At 48.5% G+C, this 21,470-nt stretch overlaps 1 protein-coding gene across 1 annotated transcript; it reads left to right on the top strand.

The window, feature by feature from the left end:
• The first annotated feature begins 688 nt into the window (after positions 1-688).
• On the top strand, positions 689-17,769 carry GOLGA5 (golgin A5). Its single transcript, XM_069737015.1, has 13 exons — positions 689-874; positions 1,923-2,479; positions 2,689-2,910; positions 11,847-12,066; positions 12,143-12,266; positions 12,362-12,565; positions 12,725-12,895; positions 13,696-13,824; positions 13,958-14,056; positions 14,443-14,662; positions 14,750-14,855; positions 15,976-16,039; positions 17,211-17,769. The coding sequence occupies exons 2-13, from the start codon at positions 1,966-1,968 to the stop codon at positions 17,289-17,291; spliced, it is 2,154 nt and encodes a 717-aa protein (XP_069593116.1). The 5' UTR covers positions 689-874; positions 1,923-1,965; the 3' UTR covers positions 17,292-17,769.
• Positions 17,770-21,470: the final 3,701 nt, after the last annotated feature.

Consider the following 21,470-nt stretch of genomic DNA (forward strand, 5'->3'; position numbering starts at 1 on the left):
GGTCGAGGCCGCTAGGCCTCGACCAATCAGCAACGGGCACAGCGACGATTATGTCATAATGGTTGCCATGGCGACGATGATGTCATAAAGGTTGCCTCGACCAATCAGCGACGGGCACAGTCTGCCGCAAATTCTGGAATCATCATTGTCCATATACTACGGGGACATGCATATTCTAGAATACCCGATGCGTTAGAATCGGGCCACAATCTAGTTTATATATAACACCTTAATAATAATGATCTAGAAGATCAATCGGTGAATGAACATTATAAAAACAAAAGCTAGCTAACAATTCCTGATACGAGGACTAACAATTCCTGATACGAGGACGGAGAGGGAAAAGTAAAAAACAGTTACGGGTCTCGGAAAAACGGGAGGAAAAGACAAAAGCGCAAAAGCAATAAGTGGCCGACAGAAGGAAGGGGTTAACTACAAGAAGCGGAAACGCGTCGCTTGCGATCTCTCGTGTGCGGTCTGCGGAGTATAAGGGGTGTGTGCATTGTTTATACTTTTTTTTTTTTGCACATTTATTTTTCAGTGATGTATAGAAACTGGAAAGCTGAAGGAAAGAGGCTGGTGGTTTCTATGGCTACGGAGGACCGCAGCTGCCAGCTGTCGACGCCTCTATGGTAGGGCTCGTCTCTGTGCACAGACTGGCAGGGCTTCTCTATCCCTGCGCTGCCTCGTCTCTATGGTGATCCTCCGTGTACAGACAGGCAGGGCCGCTCTGGCCGCAGTCGCGGAGCTGTCAGGCCCCGTCAGGCAGCGCTGCGGGCACCTTGTTTGGGGACCTGACGTGTCCCAGCAGTTCCGGGTCCACGTCTCCGGTGGGGGATGGAGCTGATGGCGGAGCGGAGGCAGTGAGGAGCCGGTAAGTCCCCGCCAGCAGTGCGTTCTCTTCTATGCCAGGCTGTTTCCTCTGCAGGTCCGGTTCCTCCTGCTGCACCGGCATCAGCACCTTGGTCCCTCCATGGCTGCCTTTTATTCCGTCACTGTGCCGTATGCATAGCGACTGAGCACAGAGTTCCACCACTTATGTCTAGAACAATCTCTGCTTGCTGTCAGTGAGTGGAATCCTCATAGCTGAGAGTTTGTTACAGTTGTATCCAGTCTACCCTGCAGACTGATACATTGTAACAAACCATCAGCACGGGTGTAACTGGGACTTGACAATGTAGAGTCAGGAGAGGGAGATGTGGATTGTTCTGCAGCTGATAGTAAATGGTTTATCATGAGCTATTACTGGATTCACAGCTACACTGCTTAGTACTGTTGTATAATATCCAGTATGCTGATACTGCTTTCTAGTAAGGGCACAGTCAAGATGGCCGTGTAAATCAGACCTCAGAGTGTCTGGTGGCTGTCCTGAGCACGACGGCTGCATAGAAGTATATGAAGCTGTTACACTCGGAGCACCACGGGCCTGTCCGTGCATCGCAGTCTGATCTATACAGCCATCTGTCTGCTCCCTAAGTGTTCCATCTCTCCTCGGAGCTGGATTCACAGCAATACTGCTCAGCACTGCTGTATAGTGTTTTCATTGCTGCTTCTGATCGCTTGTTGTATAGAGGCAGGAGAGTAGAAATCCCTCTTAGCAGCTCGCCTTCACCACAAGCTCCAAGGCAACTGAAAGATAATCTGCAGCTGGGAAAACTAGTGACAAATGTTGGATCCAAGTCATATCATGCTCAGTGACTCCAACGACAAAGAGAATATATAAATTTCTCTGCACAAATACATAATATGCCAAGGTTTGCAACCACTTTCTGCCATAATTTTGGCTCACAGTCCTAATAACCCACTCACCCCCCCCAGAGTATTTTAGAAATGCTGAAGTATTTGAGGTTTTTCTGTTCTTGTTATTCTGCAAAGCTACAACTCCCAGCATTCCCTGACAGTCCCTGTGCTTTCTTTCTCAGGTCATGATTTAGAAGTCTTGAAGACCACCACATTGTTCCGGCCATGTCTTGGTTTTCTGATCTGGCCGGTAGAGCGGAGGATCTCCTAAACTTAGTGGATCAAGGAGCAGCAACTGCTTTAAGCAACAGCAAAGATGGCTTCTCCACTCTGGAGAGCTCCACGGACTATTTCCCAGAGAAACCACAAGAGAAGAGTCAGAGTTCTGGAAAGTCCAGCTTCATCTCCTCAGCGGCTGATAACATAAAACACCAGAAGGCCACGCTGCTAGCCGGCACGGCCAATGTGAAATCCACCACGAGGACGAGCAGAGAAGTGTCACACACTGTCTCCACCAACTCGTCATCTCAGCGGACGGCCAGCCAGTTTGTAAGACGCAAGAAATCGGAGCCGGATGATGAACTGCTATTTGATTTCCTCAACAGCTCAGATAAAGGGCACAATGGGGCCTTGGAGACAAAGAGAGAGAGCAGCAAGGAGACGGCCACCGTCAGTCTGTCCGAAAGAAGTAACCTGCAAAGTGTCAAACCACCTGAAGCCTTCACCCCAAAGACCCACGGTAATGAAACCTAGGCGGGCAGAGAGTAAGGGGATACTGCATTTTTCCTCCATCCTGTTGTGCCCTTTTCTTCAAGATACCTATAAACTGTGCTGGCGCTGTGGGAAGAAAGGAAAAGACCATTTGTGACTGTTAATTTCTTTTGGAGAGGGTAAAGGAAGGGCCAGGGAGGATTTACTAATTGTAACTGTTTTTCTGTTACTGTTCAGGTGATCTCAATAAGTCACAGTCTGTACAAATTGCTCCAGAGGACAAAAAACTGGACCCGGGAGCATCAGCACCGACCCCTGGTCCTGTCCAGACAAATGGAGATCAGAAGTCCCAAGAACTGTCCAATCTCCGCTTGGAGAATCAGCTGCTGAGGAGCGAAGTTCAGTCTCTGAACCAGGAGATGGCAGGATTGATCCAGCGCTCGAAAGAGACACAAGAAGGTAATGCTGAAGCCCAGTGTAATACATATAAAACTCCCTCCATATTGCTGCCGACCCCTGAGCCTTCTTTTTCCATTTGGACATCATATGACCTCTCAACGCATAGGTGATGTTCTTTACCACCATGTCCACATATGAACACTACAGCCAATTACTGGACACAGGGTTGATGCTTTTCAGCTACTGATTCGATTCAGTGATCGCATGATGTTCCAGCTAATGATCAGCGAATATGCTTGGATAACGTGTTATCCGAGTATCTTGGGCATGCTCGAATAATATGTTCGAGTCCCTGCGGCTGCATGTTTTGCGGATAACGGCCACAGTGGCTCGAACATATTATTTGAGCACGCCCAAGATACTCGGATAACACGTTATCTGAGCTCCTTCGTTCTTTACTAGTTCTAGCCAGAAGAGAAGGTTCAGTCACTGTCTGTGGAACCAGCAGTGGTGTGAAGGGGAATTGGCATGAGAATGAATAATAAACACATTACTCAACTGTCTAAATATATTTCATACGATACGAAACACTTTATCATATTCATTAATGATCTGGTAGAAGGTTTACACAGTAAAATATCGATATTTGCAGATGATACAAAACTATGTAAAGCAGTTAATACAAGAGAAGATAGTATTCTGCTACAGATGGATCTGGATAAGTTGGAAACTTGGGCTGAAAGGTGGCAGATGAGGTTTAACAATGATAAATGTAAGGTTATACACATGGGAAGAAGGAATCAATATCACCATTACACACTGAATGGGAAACCACTGGGTAAATCTGACAGGGAGAAGGACTTGGGGATCCTAGCTAATGATAAACTTACCTGGAGCAGCCAGTGCCAGGCAGCAGCTGCCAAGGCAAACAGGATCATGGGGTGCATTAAAAGAGGTCTGGATACACATGATGAGAGCATTATACTGCCTCTGTACAAATCCCTAGTTAGACCGCACATGGAGTACTGTGTCCAGTTTTGGGCACCGGTGCTCAGGAAGGATATAATGGAACTAGAGAGAGTACAAAGGAGGGCAACAAAATTAATAAAGGGGGTGGGAGAACTACAATACCCAGATAGATTAGCGAAATTAGGATTATTTAGTCTAGAAAAAAGACGACTGAGGGGCGATCTAATAACCATGTATAAGTATATAAGGGGACAATACAAATATCTCGCTGAGGATCTGTTTATACCAAGGAAGGTGACGGGCACAAGGGGGCATTCTTTGCGTCTGGAGGAGAGAAGGTTTTTCCACCAACATAGAAGAGGATTCTTTACTGTTAGGGCAGTGAAAATCTGGAATTGCTTGCCTGAGGAGGTGGTGATGGCGAACTCAGTCGAGGGGTTCAAGAGAGGCCTGGATGTCTTCCTGGAGCAGAACAATATTGTATCATACAATTAAGTTCTGTAGAAGGACGTAGATCTGGGGATTTATTATGATGGAATATAGGCTGAACTGGATGGACAAATGTCTTTTCTTTATCGCCTCTCATTGGGGGACACAGGAACCATGGGTGTATGCTGCTGCCACTAGGAGGCTGACACTATGCAAATAAAAAAGTTAGCTCCTCCTCTGCAGTGTACACCCCACCGACTGGCATTATACTCTTCAGTTTTAGCTTAGTGTCAGTAGGAGGTGGACACGGGTCTTTCATTAGACCCTTATCTACCTCAATGTGCGTCGTTTCCTTTACACCGAGAGTGATCCCCCCCATCCCAGGCTGGGCCGCCTCTCTGTCACAATCGGTGGCCGATTTAACACGGGTATCTCAAACCTTGGTGTCCGCGCTGGATCGGTTACCCCTGCAGACCCCTGCCGTGGCCAGCGGGTCGCAGGAACCGCCACCCGAGACCTCCTTGCCAAGCTACAAAAGGTCCAGACAGGAACGTCGGTCTGAGTCCTCTTCGCGTTCCATCTCGCCGCCCGGCCCTCCCCCGCGGTTGGTGTCGCACCGTTCCTCCTCCCCTGAGTCAGGCGAGGCTTTATCTGATGCGCCCTCAGAGGAGATTTCGGAGCTGGATCCTAGCCAAATCGCCACCATGAGTGAGTCGGTCCAGAACCTCATTCGGGCTATAAACCAAACCTGTGGCATTAAGGATCCCTCTACGGAACCCGCAGATCAGGCGGTTTCGTTTAGACGGGCCAAAACCACCTTCAAAATTTTTTGCTCCTCATCCTGAATTCGAGGAAATCCTGGCCAGAGAGAGAGAGAATCCGACCAGACGTTTTCAGAGGGGAAAACGCCTGGGGGTGTTATATCCTTTTTCACCAGATCTTACCGCCAATTGGACGGTCTCTCCCTCGGTGGATCCCCCTGTTTCCAGGCTGTCCACCAACACGGTGCTTCCACTGTCCGGCGGAGCGTCTCTGAAGGATTCTAACGACAGAGTTATAGAATCCTTCGCGAAATCTGCCTTTGAAGCGGCTTCAGCAGCGCTATGCCCAGCCTTTGCTTCCACTTGGGCTTCAAAATCCATCTCAAAATGGGCCAAGGATCTACGGCGAGGTATCCTGGACGGGGCTCCTCCCGCGCAATTAGCGGAACTTGCCAACCAGATTTCCCACGCGGGTGAATACCTGGTTTCCGCCTCCCTGGATGTCGCCTCTTGTGCGGCTCAGGCTTCCAGCAATGCCGTTGCCATCTGCCGGACCGTTTGGCTCAAGGCCTGGCAGGCGGACTTGTCCTCCAAAAAGTCCCTCACTAGTCTGCCCTTCCAGGGCTCTCGTCTCTTTGGTTCCCAGCTGGACCAGATCATTAAGGACGCCACTGGGGGCACAAGTTCCCTTCTCCCCCAGGCTAAACCTCGTCGCCCTCCCCCTAGACGGCAGTTTCGCTCGTTTCGGCCTTTTCGTCGCTTCGCTGCATCAAACTCCTTTTCCCAGCAGCAACAGAGGCCACAGGCACGTCAAGAGAAGAAGGCGGTGTCCTTCAGGCCCACTCCGTCCTGGCGTCCTCGCTATTCCCAGGGTAGATCGTCCAGGCCCAGGACTGGAAGATCCACTTCCGCATGACTCTCGGCAAGACTCCAGCCCAACTCCCAGGTTGGGGGGCCGTCTTCTCCGTTTCAGGGACGTCTGGATTTCCGCAGTAGAGGATGCATGGGTCAGGGAAGTTGTATCCTCGGGATACAAAATAGAGTTCGCCTCCCGACCCAGGGATCGTTTCTTCCAATCTCGTCCTCCAAAAGATCCCGCTTTGTTTCTGGGCTTCTTCGCAGCCATCGCTTCTCTGCTAAAATCCGGGGTAATTGTTCCCGTCCCAGAAAAGGAACGGTACACGGGTTTCTACTCGAACCTCTTTGTGGTACCGAAAAAAGACGGCAAGGTTCGTCCCATTCTGGACCTCAAATTGCTGAACAGGAGGGTTCGCCTGAGACACTTCAGGATGGAATCCCTTCGTTCAGTAATTGCTTCCATGGAGGCTCAGGAATTTCTATGCTCTATAGATATCCAGGACGCCTACCTACATGTTCCAATATTTCCCGGACATCACCGTTTCCTGCGCTTTGCAGTGCAACAAGATCATTTTCAGTTCGTCGCCCTGCCGTTCGGTCTCGCAACCGCGCCAAGGGTGTTCACGAAAATCATGGCGGCGCTGATGGCCATTTTGAGGGTCAGAGGCTTGGTCCTGTTCCCATACCTCGACGACATCCTCATCAAGGCTCCGTCCTTTGCTCAGGCCCACGAAAGCTTGTCCATTGTTCTCGACACCTTATCCCGTTTCGGATGGGTGGTCAACCGGAAGAAGTCCTGCCTTATTCCTTCTCAGCGCATCATCTTTCTGGGCATGCTCTTCGACACTCGTCAGTCCAGAGTCTTCCTTCCCAAAGACAAGAGATCCACCCTTTGTCGGGACATACTCTTGCTCCAGGGTCCTCGGCCTCCCTCCCTCCGATCGGCCATGAAGGTTCTGGGGAGGATGGTAGCTACCTTGGAAGCGATTCCCTTCGCCCAATTCCATTCTCGACCCCTTCAGCAAGCCATTCTGTCTCAGTGGGACAGGTCGGTCTTCTCCCTGGATCGGCCGATCAGACTCTCCTTTCGGGTCAAGCGGTCTCTCAACTGGTGGCTGACGTCTCCTCTCATCTCCCAGGGCAGGTCCTTCCTTCCGGTTCACTGGCAGGTGGTGACAACGGATGCCAGCCTGATCGGCTGGGGTGCGGTTTTTCGCCACCTGACGGTTCAGGGCCGTTGGTCGCCGCAGGAGTCTGCGCTGCCGATCAACGTCCTCGAAATTCGGGCCATCTTTCTGTCCCTCCGCCATTGGGAAAGGATCCTCAGGGGCCTTCCAGTCCGGATCCAGACGGACAACGCCACGGCTGTGGCATATGTCAACCATCAGGGGGGGACTCGGAGCTCCTTGGCCCTTGCCGAGGTATCCAAGATCCTCCTTTGGGCAGAGGCAACGGTTCCGGTGATATCCGCGGTGCATATCCCCGGCGTAGAAAACTGGGCCGCCGACTTCCTCAGCCGCGAGGGTCTCGCGGCGGGGGAATGGTCCCTGCATCCGGAGGTCTTCCATCAGATTTGTCTTCGATGGGGAACTCCGGATGTGGATCTCACGGCGTCTCGAATCAACAGGAAGGTTCCGCAATTCGTCTCCAGGTCCCGCGATCCTCTCGCAGTGGGCGTCGATGCTCTGGCCATTCCTTGGTCACAGTTCGAGCTGCCCTACCTGTTCCCACCCCTTCCATTACTTCCCAAACTGTTGAAGAAGATCAAAGCGGAAGGGGTGACGGTCATCCTGATCGCCCCGGATTGGCCCAGGAGAGCTTGGTTCGCGGAGCTCGTCAACCTTCTCGCGGACGCTCCCTGGTGCCTTCCAGACAGGCCCGATCTGCTGTCCCAGGGTCCGATCTGCCACCCGAATTCTCGGTCGCTCAGTTTAACGGCGTGGCTGTTGAGACCGCGGTTCTAAGAGCGTCTGGCCTTTCGGACCGGGTGATTCACACCATGATTCAGGCTCGGAAGCCTTCGTCTTCCAGGATCTACTACCGCACCTGGAAGGCCTACTTCCGTTGGTGCGAGTCCAACCGCGTGCCGCCTATGGTTTTTTCTCTGCCTTCTCTTTTGGCCTTCCTTCAGGCAGGACTGGATTCGGGCCTGGCTCTTAGTTCCCTGAAGGGTCAGGTCTCTGCGCTTTCCATCCTCTTTCAGAAGACCTTGGCCTCTCGGCCACAGGTTAAGACCTTCTTTCAGGGGGTAGCCCACGCCGTCCCGCCGTTTAGGGCCCCTGTGGAGGCTTGGGACCTAAACCTGGTACTGGACGTTTTGAAGGTTTCTCCCTTTGAACCTCTTAGGGAGATTCCTCTATCAGTTTTATCTTGGAAGGTGGCCTTTCTTGTGGCCATCACGTCCATTCGCCGCGTTTCCGAGCTGGCGGCACTGTCTTGCCGCCCTCCGTTTTTGGTCATTCACCAGGACAAGGTGGTCTTCCGACCTCCACCTTCTTTTCTTCCAAAGGTGGTTTCCACCTTCCACCTCAACAAGGACATCGTTCTACCTTCCTTTTGTCCAGCTCCGACTCATCCTCTGGAGCGATCGTTGAACAAGCTAGACCTAGTCAGGGCAGTGAGGATTTATCTGGATAGAACATCCTCTTTCCGGAAGACGGATTCTTTTTTCGTCATTCCTGATGGCACACGCAGAGGCCAGCCGGCTTCTAAAGCGACTATTGCTCGCTGGATCAGAACGGCAATTTTAGAGGCTTACCGGGTCAAGAACAGAGTGCCTCCTCCTGGGATTAAGGCTCACTCTACCCGGGCAGTCGGCGCCTCCTGGGCGGTGCACCACAGGGCTTCCGCCCTACAGCTTTGCAAAGCAGCAACTTGGTCTTCCATCCACACGTTCGCCAAATTTTACAAGGTCCATACCTACGCATCGGCGGACGCCAGCCTAGGCAGAAGGATCCTGCAGGCGGCAGTGGTGAGTCCTCTGACCTGATGGAAGTCCGTTTTCCCGCCCTTGGGACTGCTTTGGGACGTCCCATGGTTCCTGTGTCCCCCAATGAGAGGCGATAAAGAAAACAGGATTTTTGGTTGCTTACCGTAAAATCTGTTTCTTGAAGCCTCCATTGGGGGACACAGCACCCTCCCAATGTTTTCTGTTGTTATCTGTTCTATGACTGTTCTCACGTTACAGTTCTCAAGTTTGTGGTTATGGTTTTTCAACCTTGTTTCATTATCTCCTACTGCTTTCTCACTAACTGAAGAGTATAATGCCAGTCGGTGGGGTGTACACTGCAGAGGAGGAGCTAACTTTTTTATTTGCATAGTGTCAGCCTCCTAGTGGCAGCAGCATACACCCATGGTTCCTGTGTCCCCCAATGGAGGCTTCAAGAAACAGATTTTACGGTAAGCAACCAAAAATCCTGTTTTTTCGGCCTTACTAACTATGTAACTATGTATCAACAAAGTCAGAACCCACCCTTTTATATTCCTCGTCCCCCACAATGGCCCCTACAATCACTGAGTCATCTGAGAATTTTTGGAGGTGACAGATCTAATTTATACCGAAAGTCAGCTGTATACAATGTGAAGAGGAAGGGCGACAGCACTGTACTTTAGGGGGCTCCAACACTGCTCCGTACACTGCCAGATACCACCTCCTCCATCCTTACAAACTGCGGGCTGTCTGTCAGGTAGTTGTTTATCCAGTTCACCATCCCCTCATCTACCGCCATATCAGTCAGCTTATTACGTAGTAAGGGCGGCTGTACGGTATTGAAAGCACTTGAGAAGTCAAAGAACATAGCGTGCACTACAGTTCCATCATTGTCCAAGAATGAATGTACTGTATGTAGTGTAGACCCTCACCCTCGGGCACAAGTAGGCAAGTATTATTCTCTCCCAACGACTTTATAGCATGCGATGTTAAGGCCACTGGATGATAACATGTAGATAAATTAATTAACTAAAATATTGAATAAGATCTTGATTCAAATGACAGTGAAATATTATCCAGGGTGTCACGTTTTATAAAATGTGTGTATAAAAAAACCCAAAAACATTTATACAAAGGTGTATGTAGGGGGGGGAATCATAATCGGAACAGCAACACAACTGAGTTACATGTCTGCCAAGCTGCAGTCTAAAGAAATACAGCTCCCGAGACCTGTGTCTCAACTATCAGAGGAAGTACACACACTGGTGTTGCCAGTGAAGTGTCTAACAGATGAAATAAATCTCCTCGGCTGACTGAGCACGTAGGACTGAGACTGGAGAAAGAAATCCTGTGTGTTTAGTCAGCAGAATCTTGGAAAACCTTCTTTAAATGGAATCGGTCAGGTGATTCATGCCCAAACCACAGAGTGCAACATAAATCGCAACCTCGGTGCACGATTGTAGCTAGGTATTTTCTCTGAAACCGAAGAGCATTTCAGATAATAAAATATGCAGAGAAAATCTGTCCAGAAACTATAGCCATAGATTAGACTGTTCTAGCACTGCACCCGGCCGGCTCTTCCCAGCTCAGCAGGTGATTGACAGGTCTTCTGTCATGTATATGCTAGAGACACTGTTGCAATGCTGGGAAGAGCCGTCCGGAAGCATCTTCAGCTTTGATCCTCGTCCCGATATTCACAAGATAGTCAAGATTTTCACTAGGACCTTTTTATTACACAATATGCCATTTCATCTTGTTTGATACACCACAAGAAATTTTGAAAAGTCTCCCCTAACCAGCAAGTGCTCAGACGTTATAGAAGATAAAATTGTGCAGGTCAGATATCCTATAAAAAGAGTTATTTAAAGGGAACCTGTCACCCCCCAAAATCGAGGGTGAGCTAAGCCCACCAGCATCAGGGGCTTATCTACAGCATTCTGGAATGCTGTAGATAAGCCCCCGATGTATCCTAAAAGATGAGAAAAATAGGTTATATTATACTGGTCCGATCCGATGGGCGTTGCGCTCCGGTCCAGGACCTCCCATCTTTATAGGATGACGTCCTCTTCTGGTCTTCACGCTGTGGCTCTGGCGCAAGCGTACATTGTCTGCCCTGTTGAGGGAAGAGCAAAGTACTGCAGTGCGCAGGCGCCGGGAAGGGTCAGAGAGGCCCAGCGCCTGCGCACTGCAGCACTTTGCTCTGCCCTCAACAGGGCAGACCAAGTACGCCTGCACCGGAGCCGCAGCATGAAGATCAGAAGAGGATGTCATCTGATGAAGATGGGAGGCGCCGGATCGGATCGTGACACCCATCGGACCGGACCGGGACCGCCCCTGGTTGAGTATAATATAACCTCTTTTCCTTATCTTTTAGGATACATCGGGGCCTTATCTACAGCATTCCAGAATGCTGTAGATAAGCCCCTGATGCTGGTGGGCTTAGCTCACCCTCGTTTTTGGGGGTGACCGGTTCCCTTTATAAACTCTAAAACAATTAATTTATTAAAGTACACTAGCAGAACATTTGGTGGAATACCCATGTTAGTGATAAATAATTAAGGACCAGTGTGAGATTCCCCCTCTGTACAGTGAAGCCTCTTCACCAATCTCTGGCCATGATTGCATCTAAGACAAAAATGGGACTCCTCGCTGAAGAAGACAGACCCCCATTCCAGTCTCCTTATGGGGACAACATGGGCAATGCTTCACGTGAAGAGGCTTTATGGGGTCTTATTGCCAGGACTATGCTGTGGGGAGTGAACCCCTTTAGTCTTCATTCCTGGCATTACATTGATTTGCTGGTGGCAGTAAAGGATGGTCTGTCATAAAAGGCTAAACTCTGTGATGCAGAGTGACTTGCCTGGGATATTGCAGTGCCACGCTCAGAACTATAAATGTGATGACGTTTACGAGGGACCATGGAGCCTCGGTTATATCCCCGGGATTACATACATTTCCATCTAGTGAAGTGCTGCTCTTACTCCCGATTCCCTATGTGTTCATGCACTTGAGTTGTCAATGTTACGAATAATAAGACTGTTTCATTACAGAACTGAATGAAGCCCGGGAACGGGTAGAGAAGTGGAATGGGGATAATTCCAAGAGTGATCGTACGACGAGGGAGCTCCGCGCTCAGGTAGATGACATGACGGAGGCCATAGCTGCAAAAGACTCCCAACTTGCGGTGCTGAAGGTGCGGTTGCAGGAAGCTGACCAATTACTGAGCAGCCGCACGGAGGCCCTAGAGAAAATGCAGAATGAGAAGTCCAGGTATGAGGTTGGGGTTCTGTGGGTCGCCTGCTACTTGCCACCTGCAGATCTTCATGTATTGGTGTATAATTGACAGGATTCTGCAGGACCACAATGAAGGGAGCAGCCTGCACAGCCAGGCATTGCACACTGTGCAGGAGAGGCTGCGGGATGCAGAAGCCTCTCTGAAAAGGGAGCAAGATGGTTTCCAACAGATGCAGGTATGAAATACAAGCCAATATGTATGTACCCATCACATGAAGGAGAGAAGTGCTCTACCATTCTGGATCTTCGTTTTTATCCATATAATCCTCAGAATGAATTTGCAACTCGTCTGAGTAAGATGGAAGCAGAGCGCCAGAACCTGGCCGAGTCAGTCATTGCTGCAGAAAAGAAGCACATGGAGGAGAAGAAGAGAGGCGATGATCTACAGCAACAACTGAAGGCTGCAAAATCTGCCTCAGAGACCATGAAACAGGAAATGGCGGATTACAAACAAAAGGCAACGCGCATCCTACAGGTACAGGCAGGACGGCAGCGGCAATCGCTGTACAATACGGGAGGGTTGGTCATTCTGCAGTGGGAATTTCCTAGTTATCACAAGTTATCTGGGTATATATTGAGATGTTCATGGTTGCAATAGATAACCCTGCTGTTATTTTTCTAAACTTTTCCACAGTCCAAGGAAAAATTGATCAACAGTCTAAAGGAAGGGTCTGGCATAGAAGGACTAGACAGTCACACGGCCAACAGCATGGAACTGGAGGAGATGAGGCACGAGCGAGACCTGCAGAGAGAAGAGATCCAAAAACTTCTGACCCAAATACAGCAACTAAAGACTGAGCTACAGGTGAGAGTAAGAGAGATCAGTGGTAACATCTCTGAGAATGCCTCCTATCCATCACTAGAGATCAGCGGTGACATCACTGAGAATGCCTCCTATCCATCACTAGAGATCAGCGGTGACCTCACTGAGAATGCCTCCTATCCATCACTAGAGATCAGCGGTGACCTCACTGAGAATGCCCCCTATCCATCACTAGAGATCAGCGGTGACATCACTGAGAATGCCTCCTATCCATCACTAGAGATCAGCGGTGACCTCACTGAGAATGCCTCCTATCCATCACTAGAGATCAGCGGTGACATCACTGAGAATGCCTCCTATCCATCACTAGAGATCAGCGGTGACCTCACTGAGAATGCCTCCTATCCATCACTAGAGATCAGCGGTGACCTCACTGAGAATGCCCCCTATCCATCACTAGAGATCAGCGGTGATATAACTGAGAATGCCTCCTATCCATCACTAGAGATCAGCGGTGACCTCACTGAGAATGCCTCCTATCCATCACTAGAGATCAGCGGTGACATCACTGAGAATGCCTCCTATCCATCACTAGAGATCAGCGATGACATCACTGAGAATGCCTCCTATCCATCACTAGAGATCAGCGATGACATCACTGAGAATGCCTCCTATCCATCACTAGAGATCAGCGGTGACATCACTGAGAATGCCTCCTATCCATCACTAGAGATCAGCGGTGACCTCACTGAGAATGCAGCTTGTTTAATGTTCGAGGACGTTTTGTCTTACAAGATTCCATTTTCTAGCTTTTTACATTGTATTTATTTGATCCCTTGCAGGATCTGGAGACGCAGCAGATGAGTGAAGCAGAGTCGGCCCGGGAACAGCTTCAGGATCTTCAGGAGCAGATTGCCGACCAGAGAAGAGCAAAGCAGGAACTGGAGGCAGAACTTGAGCGCCAAAAACAGGTAAACACTCAGTTATTAGGAGCCGACATCTGCAGGACGCAGTGAACACTGAGGGGACGTGTGCGGTTTCAGTAATGTGTCATCAGCACGGGGGAGTTGATAGTTTGCATTGTTTCATTTCCTCGGCTTCCAGGAATTGCAGTATACACAGGAGGATCTGTACAGGACAAAGAATACTTTGCAGGGAAGGATCAGAGACCGAGAGGATGAAATCCAGAAACTCAGAAATCAGGTATTGCCCTCGTCTGCTTCTGTCTGAGTAAATTACAACAACGCTGATAACAAAAATTGGACAAAGACATGAAGGAGTATAATTAAATGGGTTGTCTGAAGACTATTTGGGCAGGAGGACATAATTGAGGATGGTTGTCCTCTCTGGCATCTTCGGTGTCCGCCACAACAATGGCTGGCTTGTAATTCTACATTATAGTTGTCGAATACAACACCTTATATATTGGAGGATGCGGCCACAAAAGGGTAGAGGACTGCGGTGGAGGAACGGTAAATGGGTCCCTTGTAGCTGATGATAGATTAGTCCATGGTGGCAGTGGGTCCCTCTCCGCTCTCTGGCAGCTGCATATACAGCTTGTCTGTCCTTGCTATAATCCCTCCACGCAGCTCACCAACAAAGCGTTAAGCAGCAGCAGTGAGAGCGAGCTGGAGAACCGGCTGCACCAGCTGACAGAGACCCTGATCCAGAAGCAGACGGTACTGGAGAGCCTGAGCACAGAGAAGAACTCGCTGGTCTATCAGCTGGAGAGGCTGGAGCATCAGCTGAAGAGCGTGCAGGGCAGCAGCGGCTCCACCATAAATATGGCCGCCGTGGACAGCGGGGACAGTACGTAGACTTGACGTCTGTGGGGAGATTTATAAACCTCGATCTTGTGGATGCACGAGTTATCTACCTTCTCCCTTCACTTTATAGGCGCTCGATTAAGAAATGTTCCAGTCCTGTTCAGTGATGCGGACACAAACATCGCAGGAATGTACGGAAAGGTCCGGAAAGCTGCCAGCACTATTGACAAGTTCAGGTACACATCACCTTCCCATATGGAGATGCTGTATTATTATATTATGGAAAACTTCTGCAACTTAGTGTTTGTTCTTTTTTTTTTTTTTTTTTTCTGCATTCAGACCCAAGTTGTAAAATGAAATTCTTTTATTCATTGACAACAGGAAGAGGGTTTGAAATGACAATAAAAGACAAAAAAAGCCAAAGTATTTCTTGTACAAGTATCACTTGCTAGCTCAGCACTGGATATTGCAGACTGCCAGGAGCAGGATCCATATATTACAGGGGTGTTCACTTTCAGTAAAGTTGTCTCCACAGTGTGTAACTGGCATACAATAACTGACTCATCAGGTCCTCGCCCCCCTCAGTCCAGCACCATCTTTTCACCATTACTTCAGTCCCGGTGTCACATCACCGCTGTAGTCGGTCGCCGTGCTCGACGCTCGGTCAGAGGTGGCCGCGACGCTGAGCTCCGGATAGAGCGGTGACCTGCACTGTGGATGACGTTACTGCAGCAGCGGTAGGAGGCCGGTGCTACACCCCGGGAGGGAGACTACCTGCTGAGCTTATTGTAGGTTCTTGCACACTTTGGGGGTGTTTTTACTGAATGTAGACCACCTCTTTCATATCAGCTTCAGGATATAGTGCAGAATCAGTCTCACAGCTGAATGTTTGCTCTTAAGGTGAAATATCTTAAATTTGGGGATCACTGCTGTGGTGTAATGTTAGTACTTCTACATTAAAGGGACTCTGTCACCTGAATTTGGCGGGACTGGTTTTGGGTCATATGGGCGGAGTTTTCGGGTGTTTGAATCACCCTTTCCTTACCTGCTGGCTGCAATATTGGATTGAAGTTCATTCTCTGTCCTCCATAGTACACGCCTGCACAAAGCAATCTTGCCTTGTGCAGGCGTGTACTATGGAGGACAGAGAATGAACTTCAATCCACTATTGCAGCCAGCATGCAGCCAGTGGGTAAGGAAAGGGTGAATCAAACACCCGAAAACTCCGCCCATATGACCCAAAACCAGTCCCGCCAAATTCAGGTGACAGGTTCCCTTTAAGGCTGTGGATAAGTCACTCTGCTTTATCGCTTTGTTCCCCGCCTCTTAAATTGACAGATTTCTTTTTCTTCCCAGCATCCGACTCGGGGTATTCTTACGTCGATATCCCATTGCCCGGGTATTTATTATTATTTATATGGTAAGTATTTTTCAGGGGGTTTTGTTTTTTTTTTTTAAAGTAAATCCTTATAGTGGTTCTTGTGTAGGGCATTTATAGCATAAGGATATACTGTAAATCTGATATAAATGTCCATTAAACACGTTTATCACTTGAAGACACGTGGTCCCAAAAGATCAAAGTCTAGATAAATATTTACACCTCGTACGCGCCTCATCAAGTCCAGTACTGTCTCCATGCTGATTTTTCTGGTCCTGGTGTTCTGGCTGCAGCTGTGATGACACCGACAACTCGCATCACCGCTGCAGCCAGTCACTGAGCTCGGTGGCTCCACTGATATGAATGTCGTGAGAGTGGTGATTGACTGACTGCCCTGTAGTGGCTTCACCGCTGCAGTCAAAATGCAGGGCCCAGAGCACCAGCGAGGGGCCCACACTGAATTCGGGAGGGTACTAGCTGTAGTGGGATCTTTACCTGTAGCTTATTGTTTGGGGGCCACTTCTCTAAAAGCTTAAAACTCTTTAAATATGGGTTTCTGCGTTGGGACTATTCACATCTGTCTGGAAAACGGGGACTCTTTGAACAATGTCAGGATTGCAGAAGGGGCAATTTTGAAAATTGCAGAGAACCTGCATGAGATATTCAGACATATCTGGTCGAGAAGCCATGAATGTCTCAGATGGGAGAAGTCTTTTAACTTAAATTGTACAGAAAATAATGACAAGATAGTAATTTATCCTAAAGGCGATCGAGAAAGAGATGGAGGTGCTGATAACAAGGGGAATTGTGATGTTAAATGACTGGGTTCAATAGACTCCCAGAACCTGAGATTTCCACTGTATATAGACCGCCATTCCTGCCTGGCCACAAAGGCCTCATTTATGCCCTTAATCCATGATCCATACTTGCATTAGGTGTAGAGACTGGACCCAGCATTCAGCTTGAAAAGACAGCTGTGCCAGGCATTGTTGTCTCTTAGGCCTTTGCTCCTAGTCTGTCATCATTGCTGACAATTGACGGCAGCTTTCAAGAAGCCGCCTGGTGCAGTAATCCAATAGCACAAGTATGGAACATGTTATTAAAGCATTTTTATTCTGTACAGCGGCTAATCCCTCTGTATGACGCATATACGTTCGGAGCCAAGGCGACGTTGTCACACTTCCACTTTCTGACTTTCTTGCTTTTCTTACAGGCATTACTTCATCTTTGGGTAATGATCGTCCTTCTTACATACACCCCAGAAATGCACCATGACCACCCCCCTGGGAAATAGCATCCGGTGTATGGACGGCCGGTGTGAGGAGCGCAGATCTGTTTTCTGCATAGCTTAGGTAACAGTGATTCTTCTATAGCTGATACAGCTCCTGGGGGTCCCGGTGTGGGGTCTTCTGATGACACGTCCATGGTTCTGTGAATGGTGGATATTTTGGGTCCATTTCCTTTCCAAAGCTTCCACCTCCTGCGGTTATGTGACCTTACTTTGCTAACCCCTCTGCTGCTATCCCCATCCGGAGCAGACGACCGCCCTGCATCAGCTGCCCAGACAGGGGTGTCTCCTGTATTTTATCATTCAGGAACACTAACTTTACATGGAGCGCACCTGTCTCCCGGTCTGGTTGCCGAACTCTTCTCCTTTGCACTTGTATCATTTTAAAATGTAAATAATTTTTTTCTTTAATCTGTACATTATCTGTGGACTTGTCATACGACCTGTGCAATCTTTTAGAGAATACAATGAAAGATTAATAAAACACCGTGTTTTTTGTTTTTTTTTTAAATCATTTTACTATTCTATATTTATTCGGACTCCCATGACAGCACTACGAGAGAGGGGATCCGCCCTTCAGGAACAGGAAACCTACAGATACAAAAGGGCGGTACCTCTCCCCATGCATCAGTTGTCTAACATCTCAAATAGTGACTGGGTCCGAGGTATTATTTCAGAAGGTCTGAAATTAGAATTTATTCACTGGCCTCGGGATAAATTTATGTTAACCCCCTTACGTTCCTCCACTATTGAACAGACGGCTTTGGAGGCAGAAGTTGTGAGTTTATGCCTCAAAAACGTGCTGATTGAAGTTCCAGAGTCAGAAAGAGGGAGTGGATTCTACTCTCCCCTTTTTCTGATCCAGAAACCAGACAGATCATTTAGGACTATCATTAACCTTAAATCCCTGAATGAATACCTGGTTAAAGCCACATTTAAAATGGAGTCAATCAGCTCTGCAATTAAAATGTTGTTCAAACACTGCTTCATGGTAGTTGTGGACTTAAAAGATGCGTATTATCATGTTCCTATCCATGAAAACTTTCAGAGGTTTCTACGTGTGGCGGTGTCTATGGGGGGTATTGTTCGACATTTTCAATTTAGAGCCCTTCCCTTCGGCCTCTCAACGTCTCCCCGAGTATTCACTAAAGTAGTTGCGGAGGTCATGGCGCATTTACGTGAATCTGATATCCTCATAATCCCTTATCTGGATGATTTCCTGATAGTTGGGAACTCAGCAGACCATTGCCTTGCTCAGGTAAAAACAGCTATATCTAAGCTAGAGAATCTGGGCTGGATCGTGAATTATGAAAAATCCCGATTACAACCCCTAAAAAACCAGAGATTCCTAGGTCTGCTGTTAGATTCCGAGTCCCAACAATGCTGTCTTCCAACTGATAAACTGCGCCATATCCAACAACAGGTATTAAAAGCAATTAAAGAACCAACCATGACTCTTAGACAGGCTATGTCCTTGTTAGGTTCCCTAACTTCCTGTATTCCCGCCGTCCGTTGGGCCCAGTTCCACTCCAGACCTTTACAGTTTGACGTACTGAATTATGACAGAGTCTTACAGGGTTCCTTGCAGGGTCAGATGACATTGAGTCCAGAGGTTCTGACATCTCTTAGATGGTGGCTAAGGGAAGACAATCTGTCAGCAGGAGTTCCCTGGGTGACTCAAGTGACTCGGGTAGTTACGACGGACGCCAGCCCCACAGGGTGGGGGGCACACATGGGTGACGTGGTAGTCCAGGGTCTATGGGACCCCCAAACATCAGCCTCTTCTAATCAAAAGGAGTTGTTGGCGATTGAATTATCAATTAAGGAACTCCTCGTGTATCTACAGGGTCACCATGTCAAAATCCTCTCCGACAATCAGGTGGCAGTGGCCTACGTGAATCACCAAGGTGGAACACGCTCCGAGTCCCTGATGGAAATAGCGGACCGCCTGCTCCAGATAGCGGAAAATCATTTTCTATCTTTAGCAGCAGTACATATAAAAGGGAAGGAAAATATAAAGGCGGACTTTCTAAGTCGAAACACCTTAAGACAAGGAGAGTGGTCTCTGAACACAAAAATCTTCAACCAGATTGTCCGCAGGTGGGGTCATCCAGAGGTGGACCTATTTGCCAACAAGGACAACAGAAAAACGAAAAAATTCTGTTCCTTGAATCCCAGGGAATATCCGCTGGTAGTGGATGCCTTCCTGATCAGATGGGATTTCCGGTTGGCTTATGCGTTTCCCCCGCTAAACCTGTTGCCTCTGGTGGTCAGAAAGATAAGGGAGGATCAAGCGAGAATCATACTGATTGCTCCGTTCTGGCCCCGAAGGGCTTGGTTCTCCTGGCTCAGGACCATGTCGGTGGAAGACCCCTGGGTACTGCCAGACATCCCGGACCTACTTCATCAAGGTCCGATCAACCATCCACAAGTGAAGGGTCTACATTTGACGGCATGGTCTTTGAAAGGTCACTGTTAAAAAACAGAGGATTTTCTCCAAATCTCATTGATACCCTTATGAAGAGTAGAAAACTCATAACAACTAAGATCTACTCTAGAACTTGGAGGAAGTTTCTGGCCTCTTCAAATTTTAATATCGAAGAGGGTTTACCAATCAACCAGATTCTAGAATTCCTGCAGAGAGGGCTAGAGCTAAATCTATCCACGAGTACGCTAAAAGTACAAGTCTCAGCCCTAGGGGCCTTATTTTCTTGCAACATTGCTGGTAATTATTGGGTATCAAGGTTCATCAAAGCAGCTAGTAGATCCAGACCTATACACAGGAATAGGTCAATGCCTTGGGATCTTAACCTAGTCCTCTCAGCCTTGACTAAAGAACCGTTTGAGCCTTTACATTCAGCCTCACTTAAATTACTATCCCTCAAAACAGCATTTTTGGTGGCAATTACATCTGCTCGTAGGGTAGGAGACATACAGGCTCTTTCTAGGCTGTCCCCCTATACAGAGTTTCTACAGGACAGGGTAGTCCTCAGACCAGATCCAGCTTACTTACCAAAAGTGGCCTCAGAATTTCATAGATCTCAGGAGATAGTTCTACCATCATTTCTCCCTAATCCTTCTAATTCCAAAGAGGAGTTACTCCATACGTTAGATGTTAGGAGATGTCTCTTAGAATATATATCAGTCACTGATGCTTGGAAGAGAGAGGAGGCGTTGTTTCTATCTTTCCAAGGTCCCAGGAAAGGTCTTAGAGTGTCGAAGTACACGCTAGCGAAGTGGATTAGGGAGGCTATCTCTCTGGCTTATACTGCAGGTGGAGGTCCAGCTCCGCAGAATCTGAGGGCACATTCCACTCGGGCCATGGCTGCATCCTGGGCTGAGAGATCTGGAGTTTCCATCGACCAGATATGTAAGGCAGCTACGTGGTCATCCCCTTCCACCTTTTTCAAGCACTATAGGTTGGACTTGGGGTTCTCTTCTGATCTCACCTTCGGGTTAAGGGTGCTACAGGCTATAGTCCCTCCCTAAGGTAGTTTACATCTCTGTAATTCTCTCGTAGTGCTGTCATGGGAGTCCGAATAAAGCATTAAGCTACTTACTGGTAGCGGCATTTTTCGGAGGCCCATGACAGCACCCTTAGTTCCCTCCCTATTCACGTGGGGGTTGCACTTCCCATAATGTATATAATGAGATAGATAGATCTCACGTGTGGTATATAGTTCATTATGATTGATTATTTTTGGACATAAACTGTATATAATGTATGTTTGTGTGCTACTAACCGCGGTAGTCCTCTCAGGCTCTAATATACAACTGATGCATGGGGAGAGGTACCGCCCTTTTGTATCTGTAGGTTTCCTGTTCCTGAAGGGCGGATCCCCTCTCTCGTAGTGCTGTCATGGGCCTCCGAAAAATGCCGCTACCAGTAAGTAGCTTAATGCTTTTTTGCTAAATACCCTGTAAATTCAGTACAGGGAAGGCACCCCTGTGCTGTGGGTCCTTGTGTACGATCTACAATGTTGGGGAAGCTTTTCCGGTTTACAGGCTGAACAGTTTCTTCCTCGCTCTCGTCTGCGTTCGTTACACTGTGTCGTACACATATCTGCTCTAAACATGAAGAGCACTGAGTGAGCAGGACCCAGCGTGCAAGAAGCGCTGGCGGGAAGAGGTCACGGGGCAATGTCGCCGTCACCTGAAGTCGGATCTTCCCAACAGGTGGGACCA

This window comes from Ranitomeya imitator, chromosome 1 (genome assembly GCF_032444005.1).
Source record: "Ranitomeya imitator isolate aRanImi1 chromosome 1, aRanImi1.pri, whole genome shotgun sequence".
Classification (NCBI taxonomy): Eukaryota; Metazoa; Chordata; class Amphibia; order Anura; family Dendrobatidae; genus Ranitomeya; species Ranitomeya imitator.

Bases quoted from the DNA above. Each gene is read 5' to 3' on its own strand.
- GOLGA5 (XM_069737015.1), top strand. From the start codon at position 1,966: ATGTCTTGGTTTTCTGATCTGGCCGGTAGAGCGGAGGATCTCCTAAAC. The intron at 14,663-14,749 runs GTACGTAGACTT...TTCACTTTATAG, and splicing joins CGCCGTGGACAGCGGGGACA to GCGCTCGATTAAGAAATGTT. The intron at 16,040-17,210 runs GTAAGTATTTTT...CTTTTCTTACAG, and splicing joins TATTTATTATTATTTATATG to GCATTACTTCATCTTTGGGT.